At 33.7% G+C, this 17,634-nt stretch overlaps 2 protein-coding genes and 1 non-coding gene across 3 annotated transcripts; all 3 read left to right on the top strand.

The window, feature by feature from the left end:
- Positions 1–1,876: 1,876 nt before the first annotated feature.
- Positions 1,877–13,071, top strand: LOC128557339 (proteoglycan 4-like). Its single transcript, XM_053544632.1, has 4 exons — positions 1,877–1,936; positions 6,966–7,658; positions 11,839–12,562; positions 12,983–13,071. The coding sequence occupies exons 1-4, from the start codon at positions 1,877–1,879 to the stop codon at positions 13,069–13,071; spliced, it is 1,566 nt and encodes a 521-aa protein (XP_053400607.1).
- A 959-nt stretch (positions 13,072–14,030) lies between these two features.
- On the top strand, positions 14,031–14,648 carry LOC123558456 (uncharacterized). The gene has a single exon (XM_045350333.2). It carries the CDS (start codon positions 14,031–14,033, stop codon positions 14,646–14,648), a length of 618 nt encoding a protein of 205 aa, XP_045206268.2.
- Positions 14,649–17,562: 2,914 nt separating this feature from the next.
- On the top strand, positions 17,563–17,634 carry Trnat-ugu (transfer RNA threonine (anticodon UGU)). Its single transcript has one exon. It is a non-coding gene; the product is annotated as a tRNA-Thr (tRNA).

Here is a 17,634-nt window from a genome sequence, read left to right as displayed (position 1 = left end):
TATACTATGTCAGGTAAACTTTAGTCATTTTTGATAAATTTCCATTTTTTTTTTGGGTCTCCAAATTTTGTTATCTTTCCCAATTAAAGGGTCATACTGTTTAACTTTTTAAAAACCCAAAATTTTTTACTTAAAAAATGCCTTTTCTACTTTTTATTATGTTTTTTTTTTAGTTGACTCACGTTTTTTTATAAAAGACACACTAATTAGGAACCTTTGGTTTAGGTTAAAAACCAAAATTTTTAATGTTTAAAAATGGTTCACGAAAACAATGTGGGCGTAGGGTATTGGAAAATTTAAAGGGTAAAAAACAAATGTATATATAATTCGAACTTTTGTTTCTTTTCACCCCGATGCGTAATTTAACAAACTAGGGTATTTTTTTGTTTTTTTTGGGGGTTAAGTTTTTTTCAACGTATTTCATCTGTAACGGCGGCGTTAACCTAACCCAGTTTTCCCTGGTTCTGTCCCAGTAAAAACCTGTTCCCGCAAGTAACTGAAAATTTCCCCCACATGAATCAAGGTGGAGGCGAATGATTGCAGCACAAGGGTTTTTTACCCAAATCGTCAGGGAGAACATAACCCCCCCCCCGGGGGACGAACTCACGCCCCGCGACCCGTAGACCAACGCTCCCCCACTAAATTTAAGGGGGGCGGGTACTTTTGGCTTTCTTTCGAAAGAAGTAGGTAGAGCAGTTTTTTTGCAAATACAAATTTAAAAAAATGAAAACCTTGAAACTCATTTCAGACAACCTGAAAATTAAACGTCTCAGCTAAAATATACATTCTAAAAGCCTTTGCTTCGGAGGCAAGAAAGGAAACGGGGAGAACCAAATGAAGAAACAACATGTAAGAAATTATCAATACAATATGCAGTGTGGGGATAAAGAAGACCTGCTTCGGGTCAAAAGTTCCCCAGGTACAAGAAAACCCCGGGGGAATCACAGAAAAAAACCCTCAGAACATAAATATTTAATTATTTTATGCTTTTTGAAACACCAGTTAAAATGAATTAAACTTGGGCTCGGGTTTTTCCCCTTTTTCGTTTTAACTTTTTTCGGGTTGGGATTAATAGGCGATTTATTTTTACTTTTTAAAAAAGTGAATGGCAACTTAAAAGTTTATTTATTTATTTTATTTTTAGATAATTTTATACCATGCTGTATTGTGAAAAAAACCTGTTTACCCTTGCCATGAAAGCAGTAAGGGCTTATTAATTCTTAAAATTTTTTTTAAAGAAATTTTTGTATATTTTACAAAATTGTATAAAATATATTATTAATTATTTTTTGATATCGTGTTTATATTGTACGATTTTTATGGAGGAAAAAAAAATGTTAAAAGCCCCGAATGACTCAGAGTAAATTTAATTAAGAAATAATTTAAGAAAAAAGAAGTTTTTAAAAATATTTTAGCACGAGGGGGGGTTTTATACGTGGGCGTAATGTTTTTCACGAGGGCCACCCGAGTGAAATTATTTTCGGCGATTACCGCCCGAGTGTTAAATAGTGTTAAAACAGGGTTTTGCTTAAAATTATTTCGATGCAATTGCCCTTAATCTATAGTTGCGCTCTTTCGGGTGCAACAAAAACCTGTTTACCGCACGTTAAGTGCGTTTTGTAAGTAAGATTTTTTTAAAACGAAAAAAGCATATTAAAATTTCACATTGGTATGGAGGAAAGACAACAGGTTTAATTTTTTTCTTTGATTTTGTATTTGATAAACTTGGTGTTTAAAACAAAATTTAAAATAAAAAAAATGTTTTCCCTATGACTGATTATAAAAAATTTTATTTTACGATATAACCAGATATGCCTATTCTTTTCTATTTTTCCGTTGAAAGTTTTTAAAAACAGGCAGAAAAGCAAGTGATGACATGGTTGATGAGTTAAGTGCTAAAATAAAACGTCTCAAAAAAGAAAGGAAAGAAGAAATGGCAAAAATGAAAGATGGGCTTCTCAGAACTGGGGAAGACAAAAAAATAAGAAAAATATCAATAATTTTCTTTTCTTGATGTTTCAATCATTAAACAGAATCAATTTCAATGAAACAAATTTTCCCCAAGAAGTCCACACACACTCGGCATTTTTTTTTTAATTTAAAAAATAACTTTATAACCACTAATTTCAAAACATACAAAGTCTTCGCTTAAATCCAAAATTTCCGCATATTTTATTTAAAGTATTTAGGGGAAATGAACAACCCAAAACTTAATTGTAAAACCCGGTTTTTAAATTTTGCACTATTTGGTTTTTATTTTCAGACATCAGGTATGTTAAAAAATTGCAAAAAAAAGTTTTAAGAAAAAATTCGATATTCAGAAACGAAGGGTCCCAATAAGAACTACTGACAAGGGCGACAGTTTTTTTTCATTTGTTTGTTGAATATAAGCACACACAGAACTAATCCTAATTTCTAGGAAGCCTGGGGGGAAAATTTTGATTTCCGTGTTCCCCATTCTGATTAAACTTTGCACTTCCACTTCCAACTTTTTAACTTCCTATTTTCTATTTAACTTCCACACTTTTGATTTCCAATTTCCCTGTTTCGATTTTGATTCCAACTCCACCTTTTATTTCCGACTTCTTGATTCTACTTCACCTTAACTTCCGCACTTCTGTCTTCTAATTCCGCATTAAAATTTCCCAAACTTCTGATTTTTGATTTCTGTTTTCCAACTTCAACACTTTTTATTTCCGACTTTTTGACTTCTTATTTCCCTTCTAATTTCCCCGAAATTTGCTTCCTGATTTTCGTTTCCTTTTCCAATTCCCCCTTTTATTCCCAACTTTTGATTCTTATTCCCTCTTCTAACTTCCGCCTTTGATTTTAACTTCCACACTTCTGACTTCTAACTTTGCTTCCGATTTCCCACTTCTGATTTCCAACTTTCCCTTTGGAAGTCGGAAGTAAGAATTGTGGAATCGGAATAAAAGTCGGGAAAGGGGAATCAAAGTGCGGAAGTGGAGTGGGAAGTAAAGTTAGAAAAAAGGAAGTAAAAAAGTGGGAAAGTAAAAAGGTGGAATTTGGGAATCTGAAGTCGAAAGTCGAAAGTCAGGAGTTGGAAGTCAAAGTGCGGAAGTTAAAAGTCAGAAGGGGGAAAGTTAGAGTAAAGAGGAAGTAAAAAGTTGGAAAGAGAAGTGCAAAAGTTAGAAATCGAATGGAAGACGGAAATCAATTGTCCCCCCAGGGCTTCAAAAAATTTTTAGATGTTTATAAGAGATTTTAAAAGGGAACCTTTCTAAATTTTTAAGAGATTTTTTTAAAAAAAAAACAATAACGTAATGTCATGTATCAAAAATTGGAAATATTTCTTTTGATTTTTTTTGTTTAAAAACTTAAATTTAAATTTGCCGGTACATGTTATAATTTTTTTTTTGATAACGACTTATAATAAAAAAATTTTTTATCAAAATTTTCAATATTTTTGCACCGTTTCACTCGTAATTAATTTAAGAGTTTTTTATTTTAAATTTAACATCACAATAAACGTTTTTCAAGTTTGATAAGATAAAAAAAATACACAGAAGATATTTTCAAGAAAAAATCTACTTTTTATCCCTTTTACATTTGAATTTTAATGAAGGGGTACTATCTTTTGGTTAATTTATACCTCCAATTTAAATATTTTAAAATTTTCATTATCTTTTTTTTCTCTGCTTGGGGGCAATTTTTTACTTATGGAAAAAGTGTAGATAGGACAAAAAGAAAAAATTTTTTTAGGTATTTTTAAACATGTTATTTGGGTTTAATTTTTTGAATTTAAAACTAAGTGCTATGGCTGGGGCTAGAATGACGGTGGCAACGCAAATATTGCAGACCTAGGATGAAAAAAAACCCACAAAACTAGTGACGTATTTTAGAAATTTTTTGACAATGAAGGACAGATCTTTTTAAGTGTTAACGGTGGGGAACAGTATCAGAAAAATGCCCCAAACGCTTTTTTAAGCGCTTTTTTTGTGAGTAAGATATATTACTAATACGAAAATATAAATTAAAATATATCATGATTTAACGTACATTTAGGTTTTTTTATATAAATAATAAAAAAAAATGATACGAAAAACAATTAAACCAAAGCTTAGACGTCTGATGACTCATATAATTAAAATTTATTTTTGAATAATACAGGGCGAAACGAACGCTTTATCATTTTAATTAAACCGCCTTGTTCAGAAAAAGGGGTGTTTTTTTGTAACACAGACATTTTGGTGTGTTAGGAAAAAATAAAAATGCTTATTATTTTCAGAAAACACTTGTAACTTTTTAAACGGGGTAAACCCCAACCAATAACAAAAATTATGTATTAAACGATCGTTTCATTTTAACATTTTATACTCAGTATCTCTTGTTTCTTCAGTTTCATGAGAATTTCAATTTCGTTATTTGTTATTTCTTGATAATTCCTGCTACAGTGGGTAAACGTTTTATAAAAAAAATATAAAAAGTTTTTAGCGCAAATTCAAATTCCTTTTTTATATTACATTCACATAATTTATAAAAGGACGGGGAGCAGTATAATTCAGTACAATTCACAAATATTATTATTTTTGAAGTTTTTAAAAAGGTATCTTAATCCCCCTTTTTTTAGGCATTTTAAACGCGTGCAAAAAGAAGGCGAACGGGGACTGGGGGAAAAATGTGGGAGGAAAAAGACGTTCCTTGGGTTTAAAATTTTTTTATATTTATTTAAACTTTAAAAGATATTTCTGAAAAAATTCATTTTTTTTAAAGTAGTCTCTTTTCTCAATAGAAGAGCACACAGAAAACTTTGATTGTGGGGTAAAGAATTTGACCCAGGGCTAAGGGGTTTTTTTCTATAGTTTGATGCGTGTGGATAAAAATGAAAATTTTGTCGGAGAAAGTTTTGTATGGTACAGAAAAAACATTACTAGTTGGTTTATTTTCTGCCGTTCCCGAACTGAAATACTGTTTGATAACGGCGCTTAAAAACTATTGTGAAAAATCAATCTTTTATTTGGGTTGCGTTTTGAGGTTTTACTTTCAAATTTTTTAATAGGGTAAGATATAAAACATTAAATAAAACAAAGCATTAAAATAATGTATACAAAAAGCCCCCTATAGATTTAAAAAATGTTTTGATTAGAATTAAAAAAAACATGTTAAAACGATTTTTCTTCTAATTGGGACATAAAAAATTTCGTCATAATTTATGATTTTTCTAATAGAAAAAGGTATGATCTAATACCTGGGCCCTCAAAGTAAAATAATTATTATTTCCCTGGGGTCCCATAGTTTGAATAGGGAAAATCAGCCTAATTTTCTTGCCTAGTTTTTTTAAGAAAAAAAAAGTTCCCAAAAGTGGGTTTTTTGTAGAATAACCGGTTTTGAGTTTTATGCGTAAGAAGATATCCGAAGGGGTAGGCCGAGTGTTATATTGTTTTGCATAAGGACGGAAAACTTGGGTTATTTTATGAAAAAACCTTGGGAACTTTTATTTCGATTCTAACACGACATACTATATCAAATGTTAGAAAAAGTGGGAAATACTTTTTTCGCCCTCAAGACCCGGATCGGATAAGTCATTGCACGCCAGTGGGTTTTTTGAGAAACCCCCGATAGATTTGCTCTAAATGTACTGTATGTAGGTTTTTTGCTGGTGTGTTGAATTTTTTTAAATCTATTTTAAAGGTAAAGGGGCCCTTTGGGAAAACATTTTTCATTTCAGAATGCCCAATAAAAGTGTTAGTAGCAGTGCAGTAATATTATGAAAATAAAACTACCCAGGTAATATTACCACATATAAGCCCAAAATCCTTCCCAAAAGAGTCCCGTTAAATTTTAAAATTTAAATGAAAATTTCTTTATTTTGGTTGCCTTGTAATATTTTTGTTTCATTTATTAATAAGAATGTATAAAATCTGAAAAGTGGGCTGAGGAATTAATATGTAATTTTTCAGCCACAACAAACCCAGCGCGATAAACAATTTTAAAAAATTTTTCAAACGAGATTTTTTTGATAAAAGGGTGTTTTACACTGTTTGATGAAAAATTTAAAAAGTAGTATTTTTCATAAAAAAAAATTAGGAGCATTTCATTCTGAAACTTGATTAATATAGACAAGCAGCATTTAAATTTCCATTAGAAAAATGATGTGTTCGTTTTTAAAGGGCCCCCCAAATTTAAATTTTTAAACGAACAACATGTGAGGGCACGGGACGTGCTTTAAACTATTTCAATTAGGGGTTTTTTTGCTCTTAAAACACCCGGGGTAAGGGAGTAAACAAATTCGAAATAATGTCTTACGATGCTACAGTCGCGAACATTTTAAAATAATAAACAAACTTGGGGTTTTGTTTTGAATAGAATTTTAAAATTTAAAAACTCAAATATCTATTTTGGCCCATAATTTTCTTTTTGGGAAAGAACCCCCATCAGAGGGGGTGAAAACCCTTTAAAAACGAGGAAAAAAAACCCTGATGGACACTTAAAGCACCCAAACTGTATTTCTAAAGTTATATCGTTAAGTTTCCTTTTAAGTTTTTTTAATGAAATCTATCAAAAAAACATTTAGATACAGAAAAAAAAAACATTAATACTGTAAAGCCCATTTATAGTAAGCAGTCTCTAAAATAGGTTTTTGTATAAAAAGAAAGTGGAATGTATTGGAAATAACTTTTTGTAAAGAACAAGTACATCTATTTTTTAAAAAATTTGCTTTCTTCAGGATTTAAAAGAAAATATCATAAGCTCTTTCCCGTAAGAAGAAGCCCACGTGTGAATTGAAAGTTTTAAATAAGGGTATTGAATTGTTTGGCTATGGTTTTTAAGACCCCCCGCTATTTGGACTAAACATCTGCAACAGAAATGGAGAAAAGTACGAAAATATCACTTTAAAACCTACCTCAGTCCGGGCGTAATTGAAATTGTATGGCCCCCATTTTATTCAAAGAAGGCGGAAAATTTTTGTAAAAGGGATTTCCTTGAAATCCGCGAACTAACAGAATTTATGTGATGAGCGAGCACTAACTTCGGAACAACAAGAAATAACAAGAGCAACTAAAACAGAGACAGGACTCCAAGAATCAGTTAAAGAAACTAAAAGCTCTGAAACAAAACTTGAAGGTGCAGCATTATTGGTTTCTGATAGCTATCATAATGACAGGTATACCGAGCCGGGAACATGCAGCGATCAAAAAGAATCGAACAATTCAAAGCTAATTTCTGTAGAAATACTCTCTGATACTAAAAATGCAAACAGAACAGATCTTACTAGTTTACATGATGAAGAAAATAAACGCGATACGGAAACAAATATTACAACTGTGACAGAGAGAGATACACAGGAGAAGATGGGTGCAAATTTTGATACAAAATCGAATCATTGTAATGAATCAAATTCGAATAACATTCCAACAAACGCAAAGGCTTCTAAGAGAAAATCTTCGATTGCTACTAGATCAATGGAGGATGACCGAAATACAAGAGTATTGCATCCAAACACTTCTACAACGGTTGGCAGTAGTAAATGTCAAAATACCATGGAAACTTCTGATCCAGGATTTAAAAATAATGAATCAACTCTCATAGTTAAAAACACAAATGATAAATCAAAGCAGTACAGCTTAACGCATCCCCAAACTGGAAGAAAGAAGAAAAAGAAAGGCAAACAGGAACTAAATATATCTGTCGGCAAGGCAACATAGACCTTGAAAGAATGCATAATGCACTGACTAAATTGTATATATTCAAATGTTCATTATGAAAGTACATGTTTTAATGCCAAAGACGATTTACATTAATATAAACTCTGGAAAGATTAAAACAATTTCTGAAAGTATATTATAAAAATTCTCTGGATTTCCAAACTTTAACTTTACACTGAGATACATTGTTTGTACAATTTTCAATATGCTCGTGTAAAGACAGCTTTGAACACACTATGAAATAACGTAACCTAAGGTAGATTACAGTACATATAATTATTCGTTTGCTTACAAGGTAATCAACTCAAACTCTTGATATTTATACACGAATATCGTTCTATCGCTAAATACATTAGCTTTATCTATGAAAGTGAAATATTGTGTTAAAACGAATGAAATTATTGTTACAAAAGTATTAAATTTGCATGGCTGTTATTGTCCATGTTCATTAAGTTTGCACAGTTTATCTCAAACGTTTACCATTGATTGATTTCCTGAATGGCCAACAGTTAGAAAAATGTCAAGCGTCTAGTGTTAAAATTATATACTTTGTTTTGACATTTAATACTCATACACACTTAAATATTACAAGGTGTGTGAGTATACTAAACTAAATATTAAAAGTAAAACAACTATTACTACAAAAGAGTTAGTCTGAGGCCAAAGGCAGAAGGATCTGTGACGTACATATACTGGTATATCACCGAGCAGTAACAGAAAAAGGAAACGACATTCATTTAGGAATATAGCCTCTTAAGGTTTATATATTTCAATAGCTGGTTTTCTAGGCCGGAATAAACGTGTTATTGAAAATCAGAATGCCATGGATAACGTTCTAGATTTATAAGGTTTTACACAGGGTCGCAGTAGAAAAACCTCAAAACATTTAACACAAATAAGAATCCTTGATCATTCTACATTGGAAAATATGTCATGGTTTTATTAAATTGCACTGGAATTATAAATATGCATTTTATTAACAATAAAACGTACTTATCCTAAAATTCTTTTTATTTTCTATGTTTTGTTGTTTCTTGGTCTATATGAGAATTGTTTAACAGATAGATATATTTCGGTAAGATGAACGGTACATGAAACAAAGCATTATCAATAATATGCATGTGCTAAAACAAATAACAAATACAATGACAAAAATTGAGACATGTAGTGCACACCAATACCAGGGATAATACAACAAGAGGAGTATATTTCGTGGTCCCTGATATTGGATGCCTGATACAAAAGGTCATGTATAGTGAGAGATCAATATTTTTTATGAATTCATCGAATAACAAACATATCATAATAGTTACTTAATTAAGCATATAATGCATCACAGATTAGCTTTATACACATAAAATAACACAATTTCAATTAAGAATGACAGAATAATTACCCTTTTGATATCACAGGCGTTAACTAAGCAATTAAGCTACATTGGCACTACCACAAATCTTTGACTGATTCTAAAAATAGAAAAAAGACGAAATAAAAAGGATTCTGTCTGGTCATAAGATGGGTTTTATTGCACCCTTGAATTTACTAGGGCATTCTATATTTTCTTAAGACTGGGAATGATCATTCGACAGTCTTACTCCCTTAAAGGCAAAAGTCTTTCTACGAAAACTACCGATCTTCGGTAACGAATAACGTCCAGTGTCTCTAAATGAAAATCCATCAACTAGGTAAATTTCAGCCGTAAACAAAGCATTAAGAGTAAAAAACTGGATTTCTTTTTAAATAACCACTCAAGAACATTTTACAAGGTAGCAATGTAGGCTAAACATATGTAGATTTTCATTGTTTACTCTTGGTAACCTTTGGTCTGGCATTTGTTTATTTTTGGTAAATAAGAGTAATATGATAAGGGTTTCGCAGTCTGCTTGTGTACTCTAAGGTCGATTAATTAGATTTTATGGGCAACTTTTGGAAATATACAACCAAACATAGAGAAAACAATACAATTTATATTATATTTAACAGTTTACAGTTTATTGTTGTTTAACATGCTGTAAGTATAAAAATACATGATAAATGACACAACTGACTTTCTTAACACTTTCAATCGATTGTAATAAATCAAAATAGACCCAGAGAAAAACATTGGATTTATTATATTGAACAAGGGCGTGTTGCCCATTACAGAAAAGTTCAGGCATGGATATTTCAAAAAGAATCACTAGTACTCAGAGTTAAAAAAAAAGCACTTTGAAATAACTTACCATTAACATTATACACAGTATTATATAAATATTCTTCTGTGACACTGTTTTTATTTGAATTGAATTCCCAAAGATTAAAATTATTTAAGACTCCTGATAACAGACCTTAGGTATTACAATTTCATATTTCTTATGCTTTCATTTTCGTTTCCGAACTATAAGTCAGAACTAAGCAAAATGTGAGGAGGACTCTACTGTTTTTTTAGGCCAACGGGTTAAAGGTCACTGTCACAGAAACCAGGAGACTGGAAAATGTCTGTAAGTCACAAGCACAATAGATCCTTTGAAAGCAAAGAATGCAACCAAGAAGAATAATAGCAGACTCGGTTTGATTGAGTCTGTTCATGAGAGGTAATGAAATGTGCAACACCTCTCACGTCCTCTAGCCACTGGCTTAAGCGGTACTCTATTACACATAATAAAAATTATGTTGAATGGATTCCATGATCCCAAAGGACCAGAAAATAAAACATCACTGAATCCAAGTACGGGGAGACATTTTACAGCCGCCACATGGCACTTAAAGATCGCTGTTGTGATAGTTAATAAACTCTGTAAAAAATCCTTTGTAAGTAAAGAATGCAACCAAGAAAAATAACAGCAGACTCTGCTTGACTGAGTCTGTTCATGAGAGGTAATGAAATGTGCAACACCTCTCACGCCCCCTATCGCTCGCTTAAGCGGAACTCTATTATACATATGTTGAATGGACTCCATGATCCCAAAGGACCAGAAAAAATAACAACATTGAAGACAAAGTGAATAATTGTACTAGCTTTGGTAGCTGCAATACAATTTCCATCCTCAGATAATACAAACTTTAGCATCGCCTGTTATTGTATAGTTTTGCTGGTAATACAAAGGACTAAGAAAAGAGGGTTACGTGAACGGCTTTTAGAAAAAATAAAAATGAAGTTACAATTACTTTGCTCGTGTATAACAAATCATTACATTTTGATATTACAAATATAGGGTCTAGGTGCCTTAAAAACGAATCCATCAACTTTAAATAAAGTACACAATATACATTTTGTATCTGCGTGGGAACCAGAGTGTTTAGGCCTATCACTTAAATTTCCTATACATCTGCTGGTTCGGAAACCGTGCCGTGAATGTATTATTTTTCATGTGCAGAAGTTGTCTTATATTTTCACACAGGTTAGTTAGTCTATTACGTGGCTGCATTAAATAAAGTCTTGAGGAACTTCTTATCTACACCACCTGTATTGTATTGACGTTACTCAAACCCGATGAATAACGATTTATTCTATGAAGCAAAATATACACTTTCACTTTAAAGCGATACAAGTAAAATAAATGTATTTTAAGATAAACTGTATCTAATAATACGGTTTGTACCATATAAAGGGACAAACCCCTTTATCTGCACACAGCAGCATTTTTTGTGTGGACCGGGTACGTGTTACACGCCTTTAGTCTTTAATCGGATTGAGTACGTTCATGCGGCGTTTATACCAAAGCTTTGCCTCTTTTTGGAAAAACAGCCGAGATAAAGTCGTTTTCAACTGCAGAGAAGCATTTTTCTATATTTTTTCTTTTAATTCACCATATGTTACATGTCTAATTAAATTTTATCGATGCCGTCAAGTAAATACATTTATACAATTGATTATGCGTACATAAATCTTAAAATATTTGAGACCACATGCAAAGTCGATGATGCAATTTTGTCAATGTAAACCCGATATTTTTGAATGAAGTATTCACTGTCTGGACATTTTCTCTGATGGTTGCATCTGACACTTAGTACAGTCACCATTGGATACCTGGTTCTGTACATAAAACAGTTTCGAGGGATTCAAACCTACAAACACACTCGGTTATTAAATTAACATAGTTTGTTAAACAATTAAATTAATTAACTTTTAATTAACATAATTAATATAATAATTTTTATTATTTTGCTATTTTTGCCTTAATTTTAATAGATACCTAAAGCCAAAAAGAAGTCGGTGACGATTGGCACAACCAATCCTGTGGCCTTAAACGCAATGAAAAGTGCGGTTAATACCAGACGTGCCACAAAATCATCTGGATCTTCCTCAGCAGGCCCACCTTCAGGCTCACCTCCGATAGCCCTGGCGCCTCGGCCTCACGAGGCATTACCACCTCGAACAGTATCAGTAGCTTCTACAGCTCCGCCTCAACCTCACGAGGCATTACCACCTCAAGCAGTATCTGCCTGTGCGGCTCCACCTTACGGCTTATCTCTCTTCATGCCGGCACCTAAACCTAATGAACCATCACCACCTCAAGCAGCTCCACAACTAGTAACTGCGGCTCCACCTGTTCACCAAGTGAAGCCAGCTGAAGAGGTACCTCAACGAGAAATTCCAGGGCCTTTACCACGCAGGCAGCCGGTTCAAGGTACAAGTTTTCAGTCTATTTATGATAACAGTACTGATCAAATATTCAATCCAGCAATAAATAATTCAACTGCTCAGCCATTCGAACCAGCCATCGAGCACATAAACCCACAACTTCTGGTTCCTCTAACGATTAACACTATCCATATTCATGTTCCCCCAATGATAAAAGCAAAAATTTGGAATAATGAGTTTATCGAAGTAAGCTCTCAGTTGTCAGAGAACAAAGATAGTGTAAACTCGTCCTTTTTAGTTGTTCAAGATGGCAAAATTGTAAGCCAGAATTGTAAACAAAAAAATATCACGAATATTAAAAAATGGTCAGGTGCTTTCCTGATCTTTATTTCGATTTACGTAATGAAACACCCTGAATCTATCCAATGTTTATTGAAATATATGTCTATTATCAGAAGGCGTGCAGCTCGTAATGCAAACTGGGTGTATTACGACAATCAGTTCCGTATGAGAAAAAACGTGGATCCTACAAGTAGTTGGGATGTAGTCGACACAGAATTGTGGTTTCTTAGCACTACCACAAATAGTATAGCGCCTGTCGAAGCACGCCCTTGTTATGATTTTAATTTTAAGGGTCTGTGTCAAAGGCCCCTTTGTACTTACAAGCACAAATGTTTAAAATGTGCACAAAATCACCCAGTTTGTAGGTGCAGGCTTTCTGATAACTATAACACTGCTTTTCACAATGTAGGTTCTTTCAGGCCGAATCGACCATACCGCTCAGCACAGCAGAGTGCGCCAAGGCCTATGGGACCTCGCTTCAACGCCTATAAAAACTGATAGGTTAAAGTTTTGGTTAGAGGATTACCCTGATTTAGATATAGTGACATACCTTTTAGAAGGTTTTCAGAATGGTTTTAAATTAGAATATAGGGGCCCTCGAATTCCTCTTTATGTTAAAAATCTACAGTCTGCCTTCATGTACCAAGAAATATTTCATGATAAACTTTATCGGGAATTGAGTTTTGAACATATTTTTGGTCCATTCTCTGACCCACCTTTTTCCAATTTGAGAATCAAATTTACCAAAAAAGTCAGGAGGTTGGCGACTTATCACACACCTGTCATACCCTCCAACACTTAGTATAAATGAATTTATTGATCCAGAATTAACTTCAGTCCAGTATTTGAAATTCGACAATGTTGTCAAAATGGTGCAGAGATTAGGTAAAGGGGCACTACTCATGAAAAAGGACATAAAGTCAGCGTTTGATTTACTTCTCGTGCACCCATCGGACTTTCCTCTTTTGGGCATTTACAATAATTCAACGTCTGAAATCTTCATTCAAAAAACCATGCCGCAAAGATGTTCTCTAAGCTGTGCAACTTTCGAGAAATTCTCGACTGGCCTACATTGGATTTTATCTAATTATTGAAAATCAAGTAATATTGACCATTACTTGGATGATTTTTTATTTGCCGCAAAGACATATTCGGATCTGTCGTGCTTGGTTAACTCCTTTGATTTCATTTGCAATGATATTAGAGTGCCTTTAAATGAGGACAAAACTGAAGGCCCAGTGACTACAATAATATATCTGGGCTTAGAAATAGATTCAGAAAATGGTCCTCTTAGAATTCCACAGGAAAAGATTGTCACATTATTACAACTACTTGTAACACTCCAACATAAAAAGAAAATTACTCTTAAGCAATTACAGTCATTGGTAGGGTCTCTAAATTTTATTTGTAAGGCCATTCCTGCAGGTAGAGCTTTTAACAGGCGTTTTTACAACGCTATGTCTCAGGCAAGTAAACCTCATCATTTCATTAGGGTATCTGCTGGAATGCGATATGATATGGAAGTATGGGAACTATTTTTAAAGGATTTCAATGGTATCTGTTACTTTAGTGACCTTCACTGGACCAGTTCTGTTGATCTCGAACTATTCACAGATGCTTGCGGCAATAGTGACTATGGGTGTGGAGCTTACTTTCAAGGAAGGTGGTGCTTTTTGCAATGGCCGTCCGATCTGCCGTGTGAGGTCTTAAAAGACATAACTTACTTAGAGCTCATACCAATCATGCTTGCTCTGTCTGTTTGGGGTCATCTCTTGAACAAAAAGAAAATTCTGTTTAGAACTGATAACAATTCATTAGTGCATATTATAAATACACGATCGTCAAAAAATGACAGGGTTATGAACTTAATACGTCAGTTAGTTCTTTTCACCCTTAAGTATGGTATTCAGTTTAAAGCTCTCCATATTTCGTCCACCCGTAATGAAATCACAGATGCCATTTCTCGTTTACAGTGGGATCGTCTTGCCAGACTTCTACCGGTTGGAGCATCATTGGAACCGGAAGAAATCCCAGTTTCATTTCTAGAAATTTTCAATCAGAAATTGACAAACTAGCTATGGAATCCATTTCGGATAACACACATAGAACATACAATAACGGGCTTTCACTCTTTAAGCATTTCACAGATGAGTGTAACAAGAGCAGTGAATGGCCACCTTCAATTATTCACATTTTAGAATTTATTGCATACTTGTCCGTGAGAGGTTACTCCTTTAAAACAGTTAATAGTTACATATCAGCTATAAGAGTTCAAACAAAGCTCAATGATGTAGTTGATAATACTCAGCATTTTCTAGTGAGAAAAGTATTAAAGGGCTATATGAAGGTCAACAGAGTGACAGATGTTCGATTTCCAATTTCTTACTCAATGTTACTTATATCGTGTAAAAATCTTCAGTTTGTTTGTGCTTCAAGATATGAAGCAATTCTTTTTCAAACAGCATTTTCTTTAGCATATTTTGCATTGTTGCGCATCAGTGAGCTTGTTCCGTCAAATTCTCAAGAAACAAAGAACGTTCTTTAACTGTCGGACATTATCATTAGTGATAATCAAGTGTCTGTAAGGATACGACATTCAAAAACAGACCATTTGGGTCAAGGTACCTTACTGGTCATCCCCCAGTCTGGAAGTGGAACAACTTTCCACTCTGTTCTTATACAGTATCTTACGGTTCGGCCAAATTTGTATAGTCCATTTCTTTGCCATTTTGATGGAACAAGTCTCACTACTTATCAGTTTAACTCGGATATGCGAAAATGCTAGAATTTAGTAAATACAATGTTAAATTTTACAAATCTCATTCTTTTCGCATAGGAGCTGCAACCGACTTGTATTTGCATGGTCACTCAGAAGAGAAAATAAAAAGTATGGGCAGATGGGAAAGTTCAGCCTATCTTGGCTATATTCGCATTCATTAATTCAGTATTTATTCACACTGCGCTTAAATAAGGTTTCAATTTTTCAGGGCCATTACAAGTGTTAATTGTTGGTTCTTCAATAGTTAAGCATGCGGCAGAACATGCCACAAAAAGTGTCGGCTATCACCTTGACTTGGAAAGGTACAAAATTTATTTACATTGGAAGGGTGTATCCTCGCTGAGAGTCGAAGATACGTTCTCAGTTATTCAAAAGTCTATACAAAAAACTGAACCAGATATACTCATTCATTGTGGGGGCAATAACCTTGGCTGTACTCCATTAGGACAAACTATGTATTTTTTAAGGTCTCTAATGAGTCAACTTTTTCAAACATATCCATATACTTTAATTATTTTCTCACAAATTTTACCACGGATACAGTGGCGGTATGAACTTAGCCATGCTTCTTTGGATAAAGCCCGGAAGTGCATTAATAATTCAATTTCAACAAAGGTTATAAAGCAAGGTGGGGCTGTTATAAAATATCCAGAAATAATGGAAGAAGCATCTGCATTATTCTGCACAGATAAGGTGCACTTGTCTAGTTTGGGAAATGACATATTTCTTAATACCTTACAAGGGGCTTTATATAAGTTTTGTCACGACGACAATGCTAATTGCTTTCCAGATGCCACTGAAGTTGGTCCATGGCTGCCTATGTAAATTACCGCTGCCCTTCCGCTTTTTATTTTTGGCGGTGGACTTTAGGTCCATTGGCAGAAGACGGGCGCGGTAAATTCAGAGACACATCTATTACATTTTGGTATTAAGTAGGCAGTATCTGTACACCAGACTGTCTCTAACACTTGGTGATAAGTGTTATTTCAAAATTTAACAAGCAGCAGTATCTGATCACCAGACTGTTCTTGTTTTTAGGTGATAAACTTTTTATTTGGTGTTTAGCTGATCACCAGACTGAGGTGATAAACGTTGTTTTATATGGTGTCTTTGGAGGCTGCCCGTTGTATGTGAATTTGGCACCTCACTGTTGTTTGTTGTCAGTTGTTACTTACTATCTTAGCAGCCATGGACAAAAAATTGCCATTCATAATTAATAAAATTGTAGATTAAGATTCATACTATGTTGATTTTTCTATTTTTGGGTTCCTGGAATTACCTCCCTTTAATTGTTGTGCTGATAATAGAATTTAACGCTGTAACAAGTTTTATAGACTCAAGACATCCCTGTGTAACTATATAACCGATACTGAGAATTTTTATGTGTTATATAATTTCTTGTTTAATTCTTAAACTCGCTCGATGTAGAACGTTTATTTCAGTATTTTATTGCTAAAAAGAAGATTTGATGAAATGTAAATAGTTGTTATTTTGCACATTTAATGACGTCATTTCCGCCGTGACGTCGACTACGTGAAATTTCGCGCCGTAGATATTCAATTACGTTGATAATTGAACTTGTCTAATGTAGTTTTATCTGATACTGTATACCTATAAAATTGCGTGAAAACGAAATTTTTGGCACATTGAACCCTTGTTTATACTGTCTTGAGTGAAATGCATAATTATCTAACGTATTTAATTTGTATGATATATATTGTACGAAACAGTTTATATGTCCTTAGTTCTGAATTGGATTTGCATCTTCACTGAATATAGACGGTGAAGTTTGTATAACTATGGTATGTTTTCTACCCTACAATTGTATAACACATGTATGAACTTTTCATTTGCTGTCTTAAAGCATTTTACTTGCATGTTAGTTATTTCATATTTTTCCATCCTGTAAAATTAGGTTAATAATACACTTTGTTACAGCCCGTTTAAATGGGTCAGCTGTGTTGATGTACTTATAAAATAGACTTGCCCAGTTTATAGGTTGGTCCGGGCTACAGATATGTCTCGTGTTTAGCCGTCGGAATATTTCTATAAAATGCTTCTCCCCCTTCTGTTCGGATCCGTCCATGTTTACAAACACGTTTGTTTATTTTATGGACTGTACAACGAACTACATGTTTGTTGGTTTACTGCCTGCTTGAAATTGTCACGGTACGGACTTGGTCACGTTAGGGGAGAAGATGTGTCAGGCAGCCGGTTAGCTCAGTCGGTAGAGCACTCGCCCTGTAAGCGAGGGGTCCCGGGTTCGAGCCCCGGACTGACCG

Source organism: Mercenaria mercenaria, chromosome 5 (genome assembly GCF_021730395.1).
Source record: "Mercenaria mercenaria strain notata chromosome 5, MADL_Memer_1, whole genome shotgun sequence".
Lineage (NCBI taxonomy): Eukaryota > Metazoa > Mollusca > Bivalvia > Venerida > Veneridae > Mercenaria > Mercenaria mercenaria.
Note: the sequence above shows the minus strand (reverse complement) of the source record. Positions and strands in the feature narration are given on the sequence as shown.

Bases quoted from the DNA above. Each gene is read 5' to 3' on its own strand.
- LOC123558456 (XM_045350333.2), top strand. From the start codon at position 14,031: ATGTCTCAGGCAAGTAAACCTCATCATTTCATTAGGGTATCTGCTGGA.
- LOC128557339 (XM_053544632.1), top strand. From the start codon at position 1,877: ATGGTTGATGAGTTAAGTGCTAAAATAAAACGTCTCAAAAAAGAAAGG. The intron at 1,937-6,965 runs GCAAAAATGAAA...GCGAACTAACAG, and splicing joins AAGAAAGGAAAGAAGAAATG to AATTTATGTGATGAGCGAGC. The intron at 12,563-12,982 runs GTAAACAAAAAA...TTCACAATGTAG, and splicing joins CAAAATTGTAAGCCAGAATT to GTTCTTTCAGGCCGAATCGA.